At 42.0% G+C, this 20,657-nt stretch overlaps 1 protein-coding gene across 1 annotated transcript in view; it reads right to left on the reverse strand.

Annotated features, from left to right (window-relative positions):
• ngfra (nerve growth factor receptor a (TNFR superfamily, member 16)) overlaps positions 1 to 3,434 on the reverse strand; it is a 30,886-nt gene extending 27,452 nt beyond the window's left edge. The window contains exons 1-2 of the mRNA XM_080905940.1: positions 3,064 to 3,434; positions 198 to 360 (exon numbers count right to left, since the gene is read on the reverse strand). Coding sequence (XP_080762066.1) covers positions 198 to 360; positions 3,064 to 3,102 — 202 coding nt within the window. The 5' untranslated portion in view covers positions 3,103 to 3,434. The remainder of the gene's footprint in view (positions 1 to 197; positions 361 to 3,063) is intronic.
• Between the last annotated feature and the right edge of the window lie 17,223 nt (positions 3,435 to 20,657).

The following is a 20,657-nucleotide window of genomic DNA, read 5'->3' on the forward strand; positions in this document are numbered from 1 at the left end:
ACAAAGTGTTAATTAGTGGATATGCAGCCTCACTCTCCACACATCTATTCTAGGATTTAACCTAAAGCAAAAAACAAACATTTCACCAAATAATGATATATTAACCAACATCAGAGAAACTTGCTTTGTAACTTTGATTTGATTACTCTATTCATTTTTAATTGCATGCACAATAATAACAGTAATACAATACTCACTGTCCAAACACTGAGTGCAGACGGTCTGAGTAACGCCGCATTTCTTCAACACTCCCTCTCCAGGTGGACACTCAATGCAGCATTCTCCATTCCTGGTGAACTGGCGAGATTCGCAGGAGAGAAGCACAGCCCGCTCCGTCTTGGAGGCCAGCACCGCTGCCACCTGGCACACCGGGACACCGGCACAGTAAATCGGAGAGCAAACTTTCACACATAGACAAACGTGCTGCGCAGGACCGCTGTGGCGTGCAAGGCAAAGCAAATTGATGAAAATTACTGCCAGGTGTCCAACCTGTTCCTTAACTCTAACTGCCATTGGGATTCATCATAAATCATGTTGTCTCCGCCTACATTAGACACACTTTAAACAAGGCAGTCGTCTAAACTGTCCTAATAGCTCCCCTAAAGGCACATCAGCTCTAATAGTAAACTTATGACATGCTCCAGCCAGGGCAGTAAGCATAAAATCATGGGTGCACGACATTATACACATGCCTGTCCTAATTACTGTCTAAAGGTGAAAGTTGTTGTGAATGTCAGCCTCTGCTTCCGATCTCCTCTGGCACATGCGCACAAGCACTTGTATTTCTACACTTGTGAGGACTTTATAAATTGTAAAAGTGCATTTCCTCTCACTAACCTCCCTCAACCATAACATGAATGTGTAAATCCATCCTTTACTCAAATTGGTCTACATGATGGAGGTTCATTTTTTTTATTAAGTTTGAAGGTGAAAGTTTACACTGTGGAGACTTTTAACAATAAATGGGAGATAGGCCCCAGATTAAAAAAAAAAAAAGTTCACTCGTGTGAGTCAGCAGCTGAGGTCATGAATTAATTCTAAAGTCTTGTTTCTTTGCATATTTAAGCACCACATTTAATCATGTGGTCTCTGCACTCTAAATGCTTTTTATGGTGTTTCTTTCATGAATGCACAAATTTTTTGTCACTAATATCCTGTCTGGTAATGCCCCATCCTCCCCCATTATCACCTCCTCTGTGTTTCATTTCCCTCAGTCCTCTCTGATATAAATTCCATGCAGCTTTACTCGCAAAAGAACTGAGGCTTGTTCCGCTGGTGTGTGTACAACAATGCAAAATGAAAAGAATTCATACCCAGACGTTGGAGAACAAAGAAAAGCGTTATACTGAGTCACTTTCATGTCCTGTGGCTTTTATTATGTAACGAGCAAAAGCTCATTTCCACTTAATTCACATTTGCTGAGACATCAATTCAGTCTTTTTTCTGTCTTTCTCTCTGTCATCCTTCCTTGCCCCCCCCCCCCCCCCCCCCCCTTCGCTACTGTCCCTGCTTTCATTCAGAAACAGATGTACTGAGCAGCTAGCACCGCTCTCTCTCTTTCTCTCATTCCCACTTCTCTTGCTCAATATTTCCCCCTATCTGTCACTCCACTTTTTGCTCTCAAGGTGCATTCCTCTTCCTAATCATTTTTCCTGACTTTACAGCCTGTTATCTCAACGTTTTTGCACAAATTTCTGCATCTGTGAGAGTAAATTATCAGACTTTGAGTCTGCAAAAATGAAACTTGGGTGGATCCCAAAACCATAAAAGACATTCCTTCTTACAGGGGATGGATTCATGTCTCTAACTGCTCTCCCCTTCCTTTTACGTCTCACAGGAATTTCACTCAGCTAAAACACAGATTAATGACAAATACAGTGAAATGGGCAGCAGGAATATGCATACACATATTAATAAAAATGTACAGTGACGCAGCTATGATATGCTTGGTTTGCTCCCACTTCAATTTCATGGTCAATTTGAGAGTTTATTTCTAAATTTAATTCTACCAAAGTGCATCCGACCGTCACCACTCTTTAAACCAGCTGTCATAACAGAGTGTCCACTCACATCCAGGGCTGTTCACATGATGACTGAGCCACACAGCCCAATAAGACCAGCTGCTGTGCACTTAACAGAGTGCTGGGAGGATGTGACCTCTGCTTCTGGCTTTATTACCACCATCTCCTATAATCAACCTTTTTCCTATAATCAGTACTTTAATTTTAAGAATGATATGATTTTAAGCAAAAACAAAAAAATCCACATTTTTGCATGAACATTCAAGCATCTTTCTCTGGTTTTCATTTAACACCCCAAATATGGCCAAAATACCCTAAAGAGTAAACATTTTGACAAAACATTATTATAAACTCATTACAGGTATTAAACTCTAGGTCAAAGCATCCACCAGAAGCTTCTGGTGGATGCATGTGACCCAGGGTGAAGAAGATATCGAAGATATTTTCCATAAACATAATTCCAGCAGTGCTTCTGAACTTTTTCTCCCATGCGTGAAAACCAAAAGGGAGGTACAAGTGCGCATTTAGGGGAACGTGTGTGCGTGCTTGCGTGCGTGCGTGCGTGCGTGTGTGGGTGGGTGGGTAGGTGGGTGCGCGCACAGCTGAACATCAACTGGTCTGTCCACAAAGTCATAATCAAATGAGTTGACATGTAGCTACATGCAGCACCCGCGTGTCACGTTTAACCAGATAAACGACTTACTGCTTGCCTCACAACAGCAATAAAATACATATTTACAAAGATATGACAGAAATTTCTCAAAACGGATTATAAATGCCACACAATGGTCAAGAAAAAGTCACCACGAAAGTCCCAACAGGAGCAGCAACAGCACAGATTTGCAAAGTGGGAAACAGTTTCAGCTTCAGATGGCATGTTACTGAGGGAATCATTATTGAGACGTCACAGTGAAAGGAAATCCCTGAAAAAATGAAAAAGTGAAATGAAAAAGTCCATCGGGTCACTGAAACTCCATTTAAAGAATGACAGCATTAAAGAAGCAGGGTACTGCTGCAGTCACTTACTGCACAGACTACTTACCAAAGAGCATGAAATGACCAGCGATAAGGTAGAAGTCATCCTGATTCGTCAGCCGGAGTCACATAAAAGAGGTGTTGTGCAGAGAAAGCAGAGCTATGTGTATGAGGAGCGCCGCTCAGCAGAAGTGCTCATTTTAATTCCAGCGGCACGGATTTTATCAATGAGTCCGCACCATCGCGCGTCTGTCCGGGACCTCTGGACCGGAGTCAGTTGCAAGTGTAGGTGCACCTCCTCAGCAGCGCCACTACTTACACACTAACGCACCAGCACACAGAGTGAAGACGAGGCGGAGGAGGAGGTGCAGGAGACCGTCCTGTCCGGAGTACTGCAAGTGCACTGCGGAGGAGGCAGGCGAAAAGAGGAGAGGGCCACGTCCACCCTCCACTTTATTACTCCTGATGCTCCTGCAGTGCAACCTGCTCCTCTCCCTCTCTCTCACACACACACACGCACTCTCTCTCTCTCGCTCTCTCTCTCTCGTTTTAGTCTCACGTGAGGTCTCACTAGCTGAAAAATATCAAATAATGAAAATGATTCATATTTATTATTAAAGACCGACATGAATGTTTTGCACATTCAGTAATAATCCCCACACACGTCTTTGTTGTTATTGCTATATACCCAAAAGTATGTGGACACATCTGTCTACATTCTTTTGGCCCCACAGTAACACTTTCATGCCACTTTTATCCTGCCTTTGATCTAATATCATCGCGCACGTTACTAAAATTAATGATACTGTATCTTTATATCTTATACGAAAAAGTCACGTGAGAGGTTTGGGGAAACCCTCTTTCTAACACCTGGGCTAAGTCGACCACCGAGTATCAGCCAGTTTACGAGTAATGACAATTACTCGTGAGTGTCTACATATTTATGCTAATGTAGCGTTTGGTTCTTCAATTAATCGTGTTTTTTGTGGTGGAGTAGCTGCTGGTGTGCCAAAGACTTCGCTGTAGCTTGTGGCATTGTTGAGCTGGATTGCATTATGCTAAAGTGTGCTTCTAATGTTTCTAAAGGTGAAGGAAGGAGGCACGATATTGGAAACAGAAAGAAAGAGCACCACGGATTCCAGTAGTCTCCAAACTTACCTCTAAAATTAGGTCAACAGAAAAACAAGTCCACAAAATCACTGCAGCTATTCCTTCTTTTATATTTAATAGTGGTTTTATTTTACTACTTTATCTTTTCATTGTCATTATTATTTTGAATGTGTTGTGAATCTTTTGCAAAAAAAAAAAATATATATATATATAGTCCCATGATGGACTTCAAAGTGCACTGTCGCCATGCACCACAAGAGGGCGACTCAGCTGAGCCACAGATCAGCAGCAGCTCAGTCTTGTGTGATGATCTTGAGCTTAAGACTGAAAGATGAGGTTTTTCTTCTTCCCACTTCACAGCGAGAAGTGCACTGTGAAAAGGATTGATTTTCACTGAATTCTGGTTTTGTGTGTTGCTGATGCTACGGCACAATTTAGTGCTGTGCGTACTTGAAGAGGAGCCTCCTGAAAGGGGTTTAGACTATAAATGTGTTTTTGATGTCTAGTCCTGAATTTTATCTACCAAGCTGAAAAGTCTCTTTAAATCATGACTCATTTTCTAGTGCATTATTTGGCAGTTTCACACTTTGACTGCATTTTGAAATAGTGCATTTTGAAACACTTGTTTGGAAACCTGCCAGACACGTTGAGGTTTATTGAAGTTTAGATCACATTAGTCCCATTAAGTGCCATCTGCTTCATCTTTTTTTTTTTGTCAAGATCATACAAAATTTGGCGAGACCACTCCAAAACCACTAATGCACGTCTAAGGATTGTAATTGTGTTTGATGCCCATTGAGGTACTTAGCCTTTACATTTAAGGAAAACCAGTGTTGATGGATATTGATCCAAGAAAACGTGGCAACGAACCAGTTGGAGTCACCAAAAATTGGACAGCTTTATCTGCTTCAAACCTCTCCCAACCTTTTCTTCTACAATCTCCCTGACACTAGCATTTCTACATTTTTCACACTGATCATCAGCTCAGGGGACACAGAGGCTGATGTCCCTGAAACAGCAGCAGCAGCCACAAGGCGATTCAGTTACACTGTTGAGATCCGAATGCTCTTCGTTATTGATCTCAGGACACATCAATTTTCCCACTTCCTATATCCTCCTTTAAGATCACCCCTGTATCATCTCTATCTAACCCCCTTCTCACGACTTTGACAGCGCTCTTCTCCATCAATACTAGCGTCTTTGATATTGCATTCCTATGATGATCGTGCTTGAGCCAGGATTTACAACGTATAATCACTACAGTGTCAGTAGAGCCACTATAGAAGTGCAAGTAATTACCACGGGTCCTGCCATTCCTGCACATGTTAAATAAATGTTAATAATTAGCTTGTTTCAACCTTGTTGTTGATGCTGTCATCACTGTTCTAACAGTGTAACATAGATGTTCTACAACACGCAGAGGAAACAGCCATAAATAGAAAAATGCCCTCTGAATGTGAACTCTATTAGTGCTGTAACTGATATATGTTTACAAGGCCTTTGGTAGGATACATTCTTTTTGCATGTATCACGTTTCAGTCTTATTGCTGGTCGGCAAAAGGAAACATTATGTCAGCCGGCAAGGTCACAATTATAATATAATCTTGATGAAGAGGGCTTGCTGCATGGTAAAAGGCGTTAGTTGAGGGCAGCAACACTTGACATTCCTGGCAACACAGTGTTATTTATTTATGTATCTAATTGTATGTAATTTATTTATCTCTTCTTCTTTTAGTCAAAATAAGCACAAATTATACTACAGTGAGCATTTAAACATCGCAAATAGCAGTTTAAGACTCCCTTCATCCTCGCACCAAATGACCTATTTACTACAAATTGGAAGAGCAGATAGTATCTGCATCTGGTGATCAAAAATGACTCATCTCAATTTTTGACCATATAATTTTGATGTTTTTGTAACCCAGCTGGAGGCCAAATTAACCATGTTTTATCAAAACAAATCCAGTTATTAAGACAATAATGAGCAAAGTGTATGTCCTTCCTCTTATGCACGTTCATACCTTCCTATTGGTTTTTACCTATGTGAGAAAAACTTTGGCTTGTCGCAACCAGTCTTGATACCTTTTAGAGTATCTTTTAGTGCATTGAGAATTAATGCTGCTTAAATATGTGAGTAGTAGTAAAGTTCATTTGTACTGAAGAGGAAAACTGGACAAAAGCAGAGGGGGGGGGGGGGGGGGGAGAGAGAGAGAGAGAGAGAGAGAGAGAGAGAGAGAGATTGTAGGATAGAAAATTTTCAATTTCAGTGGACCCAGCAAGCACCAAGTTACGAGTCAAAGAACAGAATTTTCTGTCTTTCACAGACAAAGGATGTCACTTGGTCTTCAAGTAGTGACTATAAAAACATTCCAATGATGACACTGTGCTCACATATAATCATGAAGTCCACCCACGCTTTACATATTTTCCGTTTTATGCAATTTAAAAGAGTGCAGTGGTTGGGTGTAGTTTTGGCCTCAGCCACAAGAGAGGTGGAGCACTCATCCTGTATTGCTGACACACAAGTGGACAAGCGAAGCTGGTCCTGGACTGTGAACTGTGCTGGAAAGAAACTTTGAGTTAATGAGCAGAAGCTTTATGATGTGCAGTGTGTGCAAATAAAGTCAGGTGTTTGCGTAGCATTGACAAAAGCCACAAACGCATAACCAAGTTTGGGTTTTTTGGACAATTCTTTTCACTGCGAGCTGTGCAAAGTGATTTATTAAGTTAGCTCCTCTCCTAATTGGGTTAGTGATTAATGACTTCCACTACTGAACAGGATGAACCTCATTTTCTCCATCTCGTATTTTCATAGGGTTTCATCTTGTCTGAATCCCTGTGTGAAAGAAAACGGCGGAGTTCGCTGAGCATTACTATAACTGAATGCTGAACAAGACAAAACCGTACCCAACTCTCACTGAAAGCACCAACCGTCACAGTCACACCCTTAACTGTGAATAACTTTTGGCCGTTCTACGACTTACAGTTTTTTCTGATTGCTTAAGCACATTTTTTGTAACTATTGGCTAATTTTGCAAAACTCTTCACACAAATAAGAAAACCTGTCACCCAATCATCAAAACATTGTAGTTCTCTTGCAAAAGCAAACACAGCTGGATTAACTCTTCACACCTTTGTAAAAATGGTGTTTCCGTATCAAACAGTACACACAAGCCATCATCTACTAAGCACACAATGCGCCAACTGCACACTGATGGTATGAATACAAAACACATCTGGCTTTTGCTTTCTCTGTGCACAAGGTAGGCTATGTCAGTTTGAGCTCATACTTCTGTCATAGATCCATAAGCATAGAGGGATCCAAACTTCAAGTACATCAAAACAAACACAAGTGTTTATTTCCAAGTATAGGATTATTTGCAATCGCCATAATGACTATATGGGTTACTTGGTCTGCAGTGAACATGCTTCCTCTGCCCCAGCATCTGGTCATCTAGCAATTCTGTAAAGTAACAATTTCAGTATTTTTACATCAATGGTATTGGTGTGTTTCTCATTGGCATATGGCAGTGCTACAAATCTTTGTGCGAAGTGACTGTACTAACCGATTCTCATTTCAAGATGTCCTTATGGTGCTTGCTACAGTGTAGCGGCTCGAGTTAGGCTGGACCCGTTGGCCAGCTACCCTCAGGGTCATTCCACGGTTGATTACATGGTCCACTATTGTAGCTCTGATGTCATCAGCAATTCCATTTCTTACTCTTCCTACCCTTCCTCTCCCCCCTCCTCATCTTCCTCTCCCCCTCCTCATCTTCCTCTCCCCCCTCCTCGTCTTCCTCTTGCTCCTCCTTGTCCTTGTCGTCCTCTTCATCCTACTTCTTCACCTCCACGTCCTCTTCCTCGGCCTCCTCTACTTCTCACTCTTTCTGCTCCCTCCATTGTACTCCGCACACACAGCTTACCTGGATTATAGTGCTTAGGCTGATTGCAAAGTGAACTAATTATCTAAAAAAGTTTTCACATGTGAAAGTGTGCCAGACAGTTGGAAAATTAGTGTTAATGATAGCCATACATGTGTATACTTTTGCTAGGAGTGTGTTGGAAATTTGGTAATTGAGTGTTGTGCAGTGAATTGTGCCTACAGTTTTGCAAAGTGTGTGTTACAAAATTGCAAACTGAGAGCAAAGCAGTTTTTGTGCTTTTAGTTTTGCAAACTCAGTGAGTGGTTTCGCTATAAGTCTGAATAGTTTTAGAGATTGTGCTACAGGAATCACAGTTAGGGTTTAAGCATTCAGACAAAACTGTAAATATTTTGATGCTTGATTATTAAATAGATTAGTTACATAAAAGATTAATTATACAGTTGTCTCGAAGGGCCACTTTTTTTTCCTCCTCTACAGTTAGAAATTTTAACATATATATATATATATATATATATATATATATATATATATATATATATATACATACAAGAAGGCATCGGTGGGCAAGAGACGAAAACAGGGCGTTGTTGGAATGCTACTACGCAAGTAACCCCGGCGGAAGGGGCTACATGAATAGGATGACGGACCTATGGATTCTTCGATACCCAACATCCACAATGACGGCGAAACAACTAGTAGCTCAGTGTTCCAACATTCGAAAGAAGGGACTGCTCTCACAGCTAGAGATTGACGAGGTACAACACAAATGCTACGGCAAGGAGGAGTCAGGACGCCAGGTCAGGGGGGAGATATCATCACCCCCACCCGAAATTGGGTACATAGCCCCAAGTGCGATAGGAGAAGGATCGTTGAGTGCGAGAGGAACTGACCTGAAAAATAGGATAATGGCCAAGCTTGAAACCTGGATACCCCATAGCCGGTTACCAAGATTACGTGAAGTACCGTCAGAAGGTCTGCTAGATGATGTTAATGCAGCACTACGGACAATACCTACAACCACGATTACCGACACTAACAAGCTGATCTACAATACGGCAGCAGTGATCAGTGAGATGCTTGGCTACAAGTTGAACAGCCACAAGGGGCAGTACCCTCCATGGAGAAGGAGGCTAGAGGGCAAGATCAAAGTAGCACGGAGGGAGGTTAGCCAACTAACGGAGTTGCAGAAAGGTGCGACAAAGAAGGTGCATAAGAAATACAGCAAGCTGTCCATACCTGAGGCCTTGGAAACTGCCAAGCAAAGACTCACAGCCTTGGCCAGCCGCTTGAGGAGGTACACCAGAGAGATAGAAGGCAGGAGAATAAACCAGCTGTTCTCCACAGAACCAGCAAAGGTGTACTCTCAGTGGCAAGGGAACAATAATAAGAGAACAGCACCACCAAGGCTGGAGACAGAGCAATACTGGAAGAGCATATGGGAGAAGGACGCAACCCATAACGGCAATGCTCAGTGGCTAGTGGATCTGAGGGCAGACCACAGCGACCTCCCTGAACAGGGTCCAGTAACCATCACAGTGGCAGATATCCAAGAAAGGGTCTCCAGTATGAAGAGTTGGACAGCACCAGGGCCCGACATGGTTCACGCCTACTGGCTAAAGAAGCTGACTGCACTCCACGAGCGTCTGGCAGCACAAATGAACCAGCTGCTAGTTAACAAGAGACACCCGGAATGGCTAACCGAAGGTCGGACGGTCCTGATCCCCAAGGACCCCAAGAAGGGACCGGTCCCCTCCAACTACCGACCAATAACCTGCCTCAGTACTACATGGAAGCTCCTGTCAGGCATCATATCGGCTAAGATGAACAGGCACATGGGTCAATACATGAGTGGGACACAGAAAGGAATTGGCAAGAATACCACAGGCGCAAAACACCAGCTACTGGTAGACAGAACAGTCAGCCGAGACTGCAAGACCAGACTGACCAACCTGTGCACTGCCTGGATTGATTACAAGAAGGCCTATGACTCAATGCCCCACAGCTGGATACTGGAATGCCTAGAATTGTACAAGATCAATGGGACCCTAAGAGCCTTCATCAGGAACTCAATGGGGATGTGGCGTACAACACTAGAGGCCAACTCCAAGCCCATAGCACAAGTCACCATCAAGTGCGGGATCTACCAAGGAGATGCTCTGTCCCCACTGCTGTTCTGCATAGGCCTGAACCCCCTCAGTGAGATCATTAACAAGACTGGCTACGGATACCGACTACGGAACGGAGCAGTTGTCAGCCACCTCCTGTACATGGATGACATCAAGCTGTATGCCAAGAGTGAACGAGACATCGATTCACTGATCCACACTACCAGGCTATACAGCAATGACATTGGAATGTCGTTCGGACTGGAGAAGTGTAGTCGGATGGTAACAAAGAGAGGGAAGGTAGTCAGAACTGAGGGAATGAACTACCAGAAGGCAACATTGCAGACATAGAGGACAGTTACAAGTACCTGGGGATCCCGCAGGCAAATGGGAACCATGAAGAGGCCGCTAGAAAGGCTGCAACCACCAAGTACCTGCAGAGGGTCAGGCAAGTCCTGAGGAGTCAGCTGAATGGTAAGAACAAGATTCGGGCCATCAACACGTACGCCCTGCCCGTGATCAGGTACCCTGCTGGGGTAATAGGCTGGCCAAAGGAGGAGATAGAAGCCACTGACATAAAGACAAGAAAGCTCCTTACCATGCATGGAGGGTTTCACCCCAAGTCCCGCACCCTGAGGCTGTACGCTAAGCGGAAGGAAGGGGGCCGGGGACTGGTGAGTGTCAGCACCACAGTCCAGGATGAGACAACGAACATCCAAGAATACATTGGGAAGATGGCCCCAACTGACCGAGTTCTCAGTGAATACCTCAGGCAGCAGAAACCCAAGAAAGAGGAGGGAGACGAGGAACCATCATGGAAGGACAGGCCCCTGCACGGTATGTACCACCGGCGGATAGAGGAGGTGGCTGATATCCAGAAATCCTACCAGTGGCTGGACAAAGCTGGACTGAAAGACAGCACAGAGGCACTAATCATGGCAGCACAAGAACAAGCTCTGAGTACAAGATCCATAGAGGCTGGGGTCTATCACACCAGGCAAGACCCCAGGTGCAGGCTGTGTAAAGATGCCCCAGAGACAATCCAGCACATAACAGGGTGCAAGATGCTAGCAGGCAAGGCATACATGGAACGCCATAACCAAGTGGCCGGCATAGTGTACAGGAACATCTGTGCCGAGTATAACCTGGAAGTCCCGAGGTCAAAATGGGAGATGCCCCCAAGGGTGGTGGAGAATGACCGAGCTAAGATCCTGTGGGACTTCCAGATACAGACGGACAAAATGGTGGTGGCTAACCAACCGGACATAGTGGTGGTAGACAAACAGAAGAAGACGGCCGTAGTGATCGATGTAGCGGTTCCGAATGACAGCAATATCAGGAAGAAGGAACACGAGAAGCTGGAGAAATACCAAGGGCTCAGAGAAGAGCTCGAGAGGATGTGGAGGGTGAAGGTAACGGTGGTCCCCGTGGTAATCGGAGCACTAGGTGCGGTGACTCCCAAGCTAGGCGAGTGGCTCCAGCAGATCCCGGGAATAACATCGGAGATCTCTGTCCAGAAGAGCGCAGTCCTGGGAACAGCTAAGATACTGCGCAGGACCCTCAAGCTCCCAGGCCTCTGGTAGAGGACCCGAGCTTGAAGGATAAACCGCCCGCAGGGGCGTGCTGGGTGTTTTTTATATGTATATATATATATATATATATATATATATATATATATATATATATATATATATATATATATATATATATATATATATATATTAGGGGTGCAACGATATTCGTATCGATATTGAACCGTTCGATACAGTGCTTTCGGTTCGGTACGCATATGTATCGAACAATACAACATTTGTAATTTATTTTATCAATTTTCCTTCTGACGATGCTGTCTGTGTTGAGCGCTCAGTGAATCTGTGTTCGACTACTCCGCCTAGGCTGCACTGTCGAGCGCAGATCCACTGAGCGCTCAACACAGACAGCATAGTCAGAAGGAAGAGCGCAGGGCACCTCCCCCACCCTCATTCAGATCTGGCGTTTGGAATTATTTTGGTTTTCATGTGACGTATGACCCTGAAGGTAAGCGAGTCATGGACTAAGGTAAAAGAGTATGTTGGATGTGCCATGCAATGCTCAATTACATTGGTGTGAACTAGTGTGCTAGCGCAGTTAGCTCGTTAACGTGTTGGCCGTCTAGCCCCATGCACAGAGCGATCGGCGGTAGCTCGTTAACGGAGATTTGCCGTGTTGTGGCGTTAAGGTCATTTCAACGAGATTAACCTGAAAGCACTAGTGGGAACACAACGAATATGACTGCACATTTACGCCGACATCATCCTAGTGCAAAGACAAGTGGAAGCAGACAAAAAAAAGCAAGCATGCTACTAACTTTAGCCGAGTCATTTAGACAGCTGTTAGCACATGATTCTCCTTATGCTGCTGAGAATATAGCCCAGAAGAAGCGGATAGTATAGCTTTTATTTTGGAAAGAGCCATTTCTCTGTAATAAACTCTCTTTTCCAAAGATGAGTGATTCCTCAATCAGATACAGGGCTTGCAATATCGCTAGCCCGACGTCCCGGAACTAGCGATTTTTTTCAGTCGGGCTACCAAAATCTATCTCTTCCCTGCCCGTCGGGCTATTGTAGGAAAAATATATGTCAATGCTTTTGCATTCTTTCAGAAATGTAGCTGGGTAATTATGTCATTGGCATCGGTGAGCCACTGTCAATATGTGACATATTGAAGTCACGTTTGAATTTGCGCTTGTTTTTTTGCTTTCACTTTGCAATCCTGCGAACTGTGTATAGAGAGCGACAGCACTGATCTGTGAGTGATGATAATTTGTGCACCAATTCCTCTGACATCGTCTTATTAATCGTTAGCTTACTATGCAAACATGACAAGTGAAATCTCCCGCAGCTTAAACATGTGAGAGGTTGATTGCGCAGAGAATCGCTGAGCTTATGTGAGTGAGTGTGTAAAAGCATTTCAGTTCTGCTGAGCCAAATAAGACAGGTCAGGGTGAAGAAGTGACAGCCAAAGAAAAGCTTACCACAAAACGGAGAAGTTATGACAAATCAGACTATAAGGCAAAAAGAAAGTGCAGCTTTATGGTTTCATGGACAAAATAATTTCTGTGGCTGCAATATGATGAGCTAAATAACCAGGGCTGCACATAAGTGGTCCGCAGGTGCGCATTCGCTGTCAAAATAAAAAACACGCACAAGGGTTAGGGTTAAATTTAAAAACTGTACTTTTGAGTTAAAATATATATTTATAATTTTAATAAATGACAAATTAAAAATGCATGAACATTTTTTTGTATCGAAAAAATATCAAACCGTGACACCAAAGTATCGAACCGAACCGAACCGTGAATTTTGTGTATCGTTGCACCCCTAATATATATATATATATATATATATATATATATATATATATACAGAGAGACAGAGAGAGAGAGAGAGAGAGAGAGAGAGAGACAGCAGAAAAAGAGAGAGAGAGAGCGAGTTTTGAGATGTGAGAGATTTGTGACGTTTAGCATGTTTGGGGTGTGTAGTTAATGTGTTTTCTTGTGTAGTTAGTGTGTAGAGTTGTGGATAGTTTTGTGTTGTGTGTCAGAACAATGAGGCGACTGCTGTCTCCAGGTAGAAACAGGAGTGATACACCTGCTGTCAGACCTGCAGGTATCAGGCTGTGATGTTCTCCTTTATAGTGGACAGAAATTATTTTTTTGGAGTGGCACAAATAATTTGTGTGGCATCTTATTGAATGCAGAACAACTGATTGTTCTGTAAATAGTTTGAAATGGTTATTAAAAAAATCAAGGTAAAAGGTAAATGGCTGCAAATAACTTTGTTGTTTGCCAAACTTGTGCATAGGATTTTAAAATTGACAAGTTATATTTGCATTTAAAGTTATGAAATATGATTCATTAAACATGTTTGTGGTTGTTACAGTAAAAAAAAAAAATACTTTTTCTACTCTGATTTTATGTTTTTTTGTCTGATTTTTTTTTCAAAGTAACTTGCCCAACACTGCTCATGACTGAGGGTCCTCGTCTATGTGGACAGGGTTTTTCAAAGAGCCAATGCTATTGTGCACAGTGTCCGCAGGACAAGGGACTTCTCCCAGGAGAATAGCATCAGTCTTTTGGACCATCCTGCATGTTCCCCTGATCTAAATCCAATTGAGAACCATTGGGGAAAGATGGCAAGGAAAGTTTACAAAAATGGGCAACAGTTCCAGACAATAGATGCCCTTCGAGGCATGCCAAGCATGCCACAACAAATTTTTGAAGTGATCAACAATAAGGGTGGAACTACTCATTACTGAGTTCATGTTTGGACCTTTGATTTCTCTTTTGGGGGGGTTTACGGGGGGTTTTGGAGGTGTGGTCCTAAACTTTTGATCAGCTGTAAAACAGCCTCTTTCAGTTTAAGCATTGTTTTCAATAAATTGCATGCTCACAGAAATATTTTGTCTCACTCCCATTTCTTCTTGTTGCATGTTGAATCTCGACTTAGAACCTTGTTAAGATCCAACCATGCAAAATATGATTTTTGCCATTTTTCAAGTGGTCTTAAACTTTTGATTGGGACTGTATATGTGGATTGACTTTCTTTTCCAAGAAATGAGATTTGTTGGCAATTTTGTGCCCTAGATGCTACTGTTTGGTCTTCACCCAATCATAGAAAAATACATCTGTGGGTGTAATCACCATTTTTGTACACTTGTAGCCACAGTGGCTAACCTTTATTTATAAATGTATTCTTAAACAATCCCCTTTTATTTTTGAAATGATCTCCAATGATGAAATGGTCTCAGATTCACTCAGTCTTGTTTTTTCCTATATACTTACTCTCTGCATTCATTCACTGAAGCAGCGTGTAGGGACAGTACCTTGCTCAGGGGTTTGAGCTTTCCCCTCCCAAAACAGCTTGTGGCCCGTACGGGGATCGAACCCACAACCTTGGCGTTATTAGCACCACGCTCTAACCAACTGAGCTAACTGGCCTAGCTTGTGTACCACCTCTCTGCCGGATATTGATATGTGCTTAACTTATTCTATTTAAATGTGAACATAATGGAAATGGGGGTTTTTTGCCTTCCATGAATAGAATAAAAAATATTCACATATTCAATACTTGCCTTTTGTTCACAACCTGACTGCAGAAATGTGGGGAAAGCAGTGTTAAGGTTAATACTGCTTTGTCAAAAACATGGCATAAGATCTGAAAGAACGATGTAAACTGAGGGAATGGATTTGATTTCTTGGATACTGGTGTGGATATAAAATACAGATGTTGTGGTGTTTAGACAAAGATAAGTCTAGTCGAGACAAGAGCCTCTCCTGTTGAGTCTAAAGACGGGATGACCCCTGTGTGATGTTTAACCACACTGATTTCTTATCTGTTTGCCGTTGAGGTGACACATTGTGCCTGATGTAACAGTTGGAGGCCCACTGTATACAGTTATGTCTCAGCATGCATTGGGAAACATGCCGGGGGAGCCATACGGAGTCGGGAGAGTGGACGCCACATGTTTTTAACTGGCTGCCAAGTAGGGGATAGTACATCACCTGTGACTGGTTACAGATCTAAAAACAAGAATTATAGATGAGATTCAACACAGAGGAGGAGGTGCTTTCACCCTTCACAAATCGTTTGCAAATATAAAACCACAAAAAGTACACGTTGAAGACTGGAGCTGAGCCAGAGCTGGAAGAGAGCATACACTTTCCTCCTGACAGGCTGTCTTTAGGCTGTCATATAGATGGTGTGTGTGTGTGTGTGTGTGTGTGTGTGTGTGTGTGTGTGTGTGTGTGTGTGTGTATTTCTTTCTCCCTAGTTAACTTAATATCAAAGGTTCAAAGCAAAGAATAAAAACGGATCCTTTAGCGTTTAACGCACCATGCTGTGGTATTATTTCATGAAATAGAGAGGTTTTCTTACAAAAGTGTTCCCATATTTCAAATATATTTATGTAAAACAGATACTGTAAATTTCAACTGGATATTTCATCTCAGAATTTGTGGTCTGTTACAAGCAGAAATAAATGTTTTAAATATAAGGGTTCTTCTTCCCAGTAGCTTAGTAAAAAGGCAGTATGCCCATGTCGCTTCTGAGGTTTTACACATCAAGTAACAACCATAACACCCTCACTCCTTCCATAGGAATTATTAGGGTAAGTAGCAGCCAGCTGTTTATAATCAAACGCAATTAATTAACTGATAATGAGCAAGTGAGACCACTTCTATAAAAGTGGACGTTTTCACAGTTTGCTGGTCTGGAGCATTCAGATGTTTCTTAATACAATGGCAAAGTGGAGGGACATTAACGATTGTAGGGTTGTAACATAATTTCCAACCAATTTAAAGTCTATTATTCTGCAGTAAGAAAGATTATTCACAAGTGGAAAACGTTCAAGACAGCTGCCAATCTTTGCAGGAGTGCACGCCCCAAAAAATTCACCCCAAGGTCAGACTGAGTCAATCTTCAGAGAAACTGCAAACATCCAAGAGCTACATCTTGGGCTCTACGGGCCTTTGTGAGGATGTCAAAGTTTACCACGGTACAATTAAAAAAAGACTGAACATGGGTGTCTTGTTTGTAAGGGTCTCTCTGAACAAATCACAAGACTTTTGGACAGTGTCCTTTAGTCCAAAGTGGAGATTTTTGGCCATAATACTCGGCACCAAATTTAGTGAGAGCCAAACAAAGCATATCAGCTCAAACAGCTCATACCAATTGTCAAGCATGGGGATAGAGGGGTGCTGATTTGGGCTTATTTTGCAGACACAGGACTCGGGCACATTGCAGACATTGATCACGAACTCCTCTGTATACTAAAATATCCTAGAGCCAAATGTGAGGCCACCTGTCCAACAGCTAAAGCTTGGCTTAAGTAATGCAACAGAACCGTGACCCAAAGCACAGCAGCAAATCTCCAACAGAATGGCTGAAACAGAAAAGAATCAACCTTTTGCAATGACTCAGTCAAAGTCCAGACCTCAACCTGATTGAAATGCTGTGCCAGAACCTTAAGAGACCTGTGCATAAGCAAATGCCCTGAAAAACTTATTATGTCCTGATATTTAAAACCTTCAAACTGACAGAGGGTGTAATTTTTTTTTGCTGTGACTGTATGTATTTTGAAAAAAACAAAACAACAGCAGTACCAGATCTTGCACTCATTTACAGGCTGTTTTATGCATTTTAAGACACATGGCTGATGTTTTTAACAATTCTTTTTCCCTCTGAGCAGTGCTAAGTGATTTACTTAGGCATACATTTTCTCCTCTTCTAATTACAGTGAGTGTGTGATTAATGACTTCAGCTGCATTTTTATCCACAGAGCACGATGAATCCTATTTTCTCCTGTTGCTTCCTTTTTGTCTGAGTGTATGTTTGTGAAAGAAACTGTCCCCCTGGGAAATGTGCTTCAGTGACTCATGTTTACAGTGCATTTTTACAAAGCCAGATTTTTCTTTCTCATCTCAAGGCCAATTCATTGGAAACACACCAGTGTTGCCCAAAATCAAAGCAGAGAGTCAAAATTCAAGACTTTTCATCTTAGAGTTTCCTGCTCATCTGTCGTGCTTGGACGTTCAAAGCCGTGTTTTCAGCCATATACATTCCATAGTGAAGGAACAGGAAAGATGACCTGCCGCCAGCGACTCACACAGGATGCCAAGTTGGAGGCAGAAATGAAAAGAAAGCTGAACTTGATTTAGCAGCAAACAAGTTTACAATAAATTAGACAAATTCCTGAACAGTTTCCAAGGAACACATAAAAATAAAGCAGGACGTAAAGGCTCATTAACAAAGTAGCTCCTGATTAACTTGTTGATGATTAACTGTTAAATTGCACAAAGACAAATTACAAAACACTCTGAACAAGTATCAGCTGCAAATCTGAGCTAATCTTTTGTTCTCATAATGACTTATGCATATGAATGTAGTTGTGCATCCAACTAATTAGCCATGCAAGAGTTGGTATAAATGGACTGGCATAAAGTTTCATACAGGCATTGACTCGACAGTTCACCCTTCAGGATGAACTGTTGATCCCTTAACTTTTGATCTACAGCCAAAATGGCACTATGTGTAATTTGTACATGCTGGATTTGCGACCTGCAGATCATGTGAAGAGTTACATGTGAAATGTGAGCTTGTTTTGTCACCTGTGAATGGGGCAGAATAGGGCAAACAATGAAACGGATGGATTTAGCCCAAGCCAACCTTTTTATGATCACCCAAGTAGCTTTGTGCCTAAATGCAACCAAACAAAACATAAACTGTGGATAACAGAAAACCTGAAAAGCAACAACACATAAAGCTTTTCATATTAGAGAGGTTTCTGTATTGTAAGCCATGGGACAACATATCTCATAGCATATTTTCAGATAATACCTCTAAGAAAGAATTTATATTGTGCACAGGTCTGATTATAGAAACAGCCACATGACAAGTTAGAAAGGTAGCGAGAGAAGGTCAAAACCTTGCTTTTCCCTCACTTCCACACAGCTGTACAATCACACCATGAAGTGGGTGTAAATGTCAGATTGTAGTATACAGAAGGTTGCAGAAATGGTCAGATCCCCTAATGAGAGATTTGGAAGGTGCATGGTGAGGGCCGGGTTATGTCTTTTATTTTTATTTTTTTAATCTATTTTAGCATTACAGTGTAACCCTGCTGTTTTTGTCCTGTGTCATAAATTGATAATAAAAAACACAAAAGTCTTCCTCATCCATTGCATGTGTGGACATTAAGACCGTGTCCTTTTTTCTAACTTTATACAATAAAACTGGTGTTGCAGGCCTGGTCTGCCTCATTAAAAAATCTCTTCTAATGAGAAACAGTATAGATCAATGTTTATGTGTTTTCTAAAGAATTGCTTTATTAGAAGTTTTTCTTTTTAAACCAGAATACTAATGTGGAAAAGATTGCATGGTGTATTTACCCCAAATACAACTGCACCCCAGGTCTCCAGAGGTTAACCCTTTTTCTGCGTGTGATAAGATGGTGTTCTGACGTGAGCAAAACAAGGGAAATGTATTGCCTGAACCAAAACAGAAGGAAATCCGGTGGTTACTGGATAAGCACTGTTCAATAAATCATCAGCATTAATTAGTTAGAATGAGTGACTACAACTTTTTGGCTGGATGTTGCTATTTTTAACATTTCCCAGAAAAAGTGCCCCAATGGTGCCCTCATTCTTATAAGTCTGATTCACATGTGCTGGATGACCATATCTTGCCAGAAAGCCTCTATTTCGTGACAGAGTGGATGGATTTCCAGGCAGCCGGAGGATGCCGCAGAGGTGTAGTAAAACATCTGAGTGAGTGTCATATTGCTTCTGAGATGGTTCACCATATTTACAGTGACCCAACACACACTCGGCCACCAAATACCAGTCGTTTCATACTTGATAAACCTCACCGAGACGAACTGTACGGAGAATAGTGTTATTGAGCAGGTGCGACGTTCCCGGGCGGTCGTATAAAACGTGGCCTGTCTGTGCCCTCTGTCTTGACATGGCTGGTGGTCGGGTTGTGTTCACATTCAGATTCACCTGCAGATCCCCTGCTGTCATCGCGTGGGGAGGCAGTAGCATGAAAGTACAAAGTTGTAAAACATGTGACCCCTAAGTACAAATGGTCCCAGTGTAACAGGAACCAGACGCTGCGAGCGCAGGATCACAGGCTCAGAAAACGAACACATCCGTGCAAAGACGGCCATCTTAACGCGTCATTTCCTCTCATTTAGTATGAATTTTTTAATCTTCGAGCCCTAGCAGTACAGTGGTGCAGTGTTTGCCTCACAGAGGGTCCTGGGTTTTAATCTGCTGACCAGTTGGGACCTGTGACAGACTAGAAAGCTCTTCTGGGTGTACAGTGCCTCTTGCCTCATGACAGCTGGGATAGGCTTCAGCCCAACTGTGACCCTGACTTGAAAAAGTGAAATTAAATGTATGGAAGGATGTATAGTTAGGAGCTATGTACCTATAGCCATACTCTTTTCATACCCAGTGGCATTACTAATTAACCTAAATGTATAGTCACCCAGTTGTTTTGTCTCTTTTAATTAAAAACCATCTCTTGCTGTCTTTTTAAATCTGCCCTGCATTAATAAATGTGGCATAAATATTCAAACTAAGCTTACATAATTCAAAACATTTATTTCATTTTTAACATTTAATATCTTTACTGTCTTACAATAAAGATAGACTTTAAAAAAATCACAAATACAATCATTTTCTTTCATTAAATTTTTAGCCTGCATTCGTGTTTTTCTGGAAACTAGGTTGCATACTGAATATTTGCCCTTCTTCGCCAATAATTCACTGTAATATCTAGAATGACGATTTTGTGTTTAGGGCTTTAACCACTGTAAAACTTGACTGCGAGAAAAAGAAGAGTGAGATGAATTTAGCCATGGATAAGAGGGGTAATGCTATTTTATTATACTCATCTCCTGCCTTTTATTACTCCACATGGGTACTTAAAATTTAATTGTCATGTTTTATTGTTTATGAGATGCTGCTTTGATCATTTTGCTAGTCCTGAAAATGACATGAAAGTCTAGTTTTCTTAAAC

The sequence above is a fragment of the Rhamphochromis sp. 'chilingali' genome (assembly GCF_963969265.1).
Source record: "Rhamphochromis sp. 'chilingali' genome assembly, chromosome: 15".
In the NCBI taxonomy this organism is placed as follows: Eukaryota; Metazoa; Chordata; class Actinopteri; order Cichliformes; family Cichlidae; genus Rhamphochromis; species Rhamphochromis sp. 'chilingali'.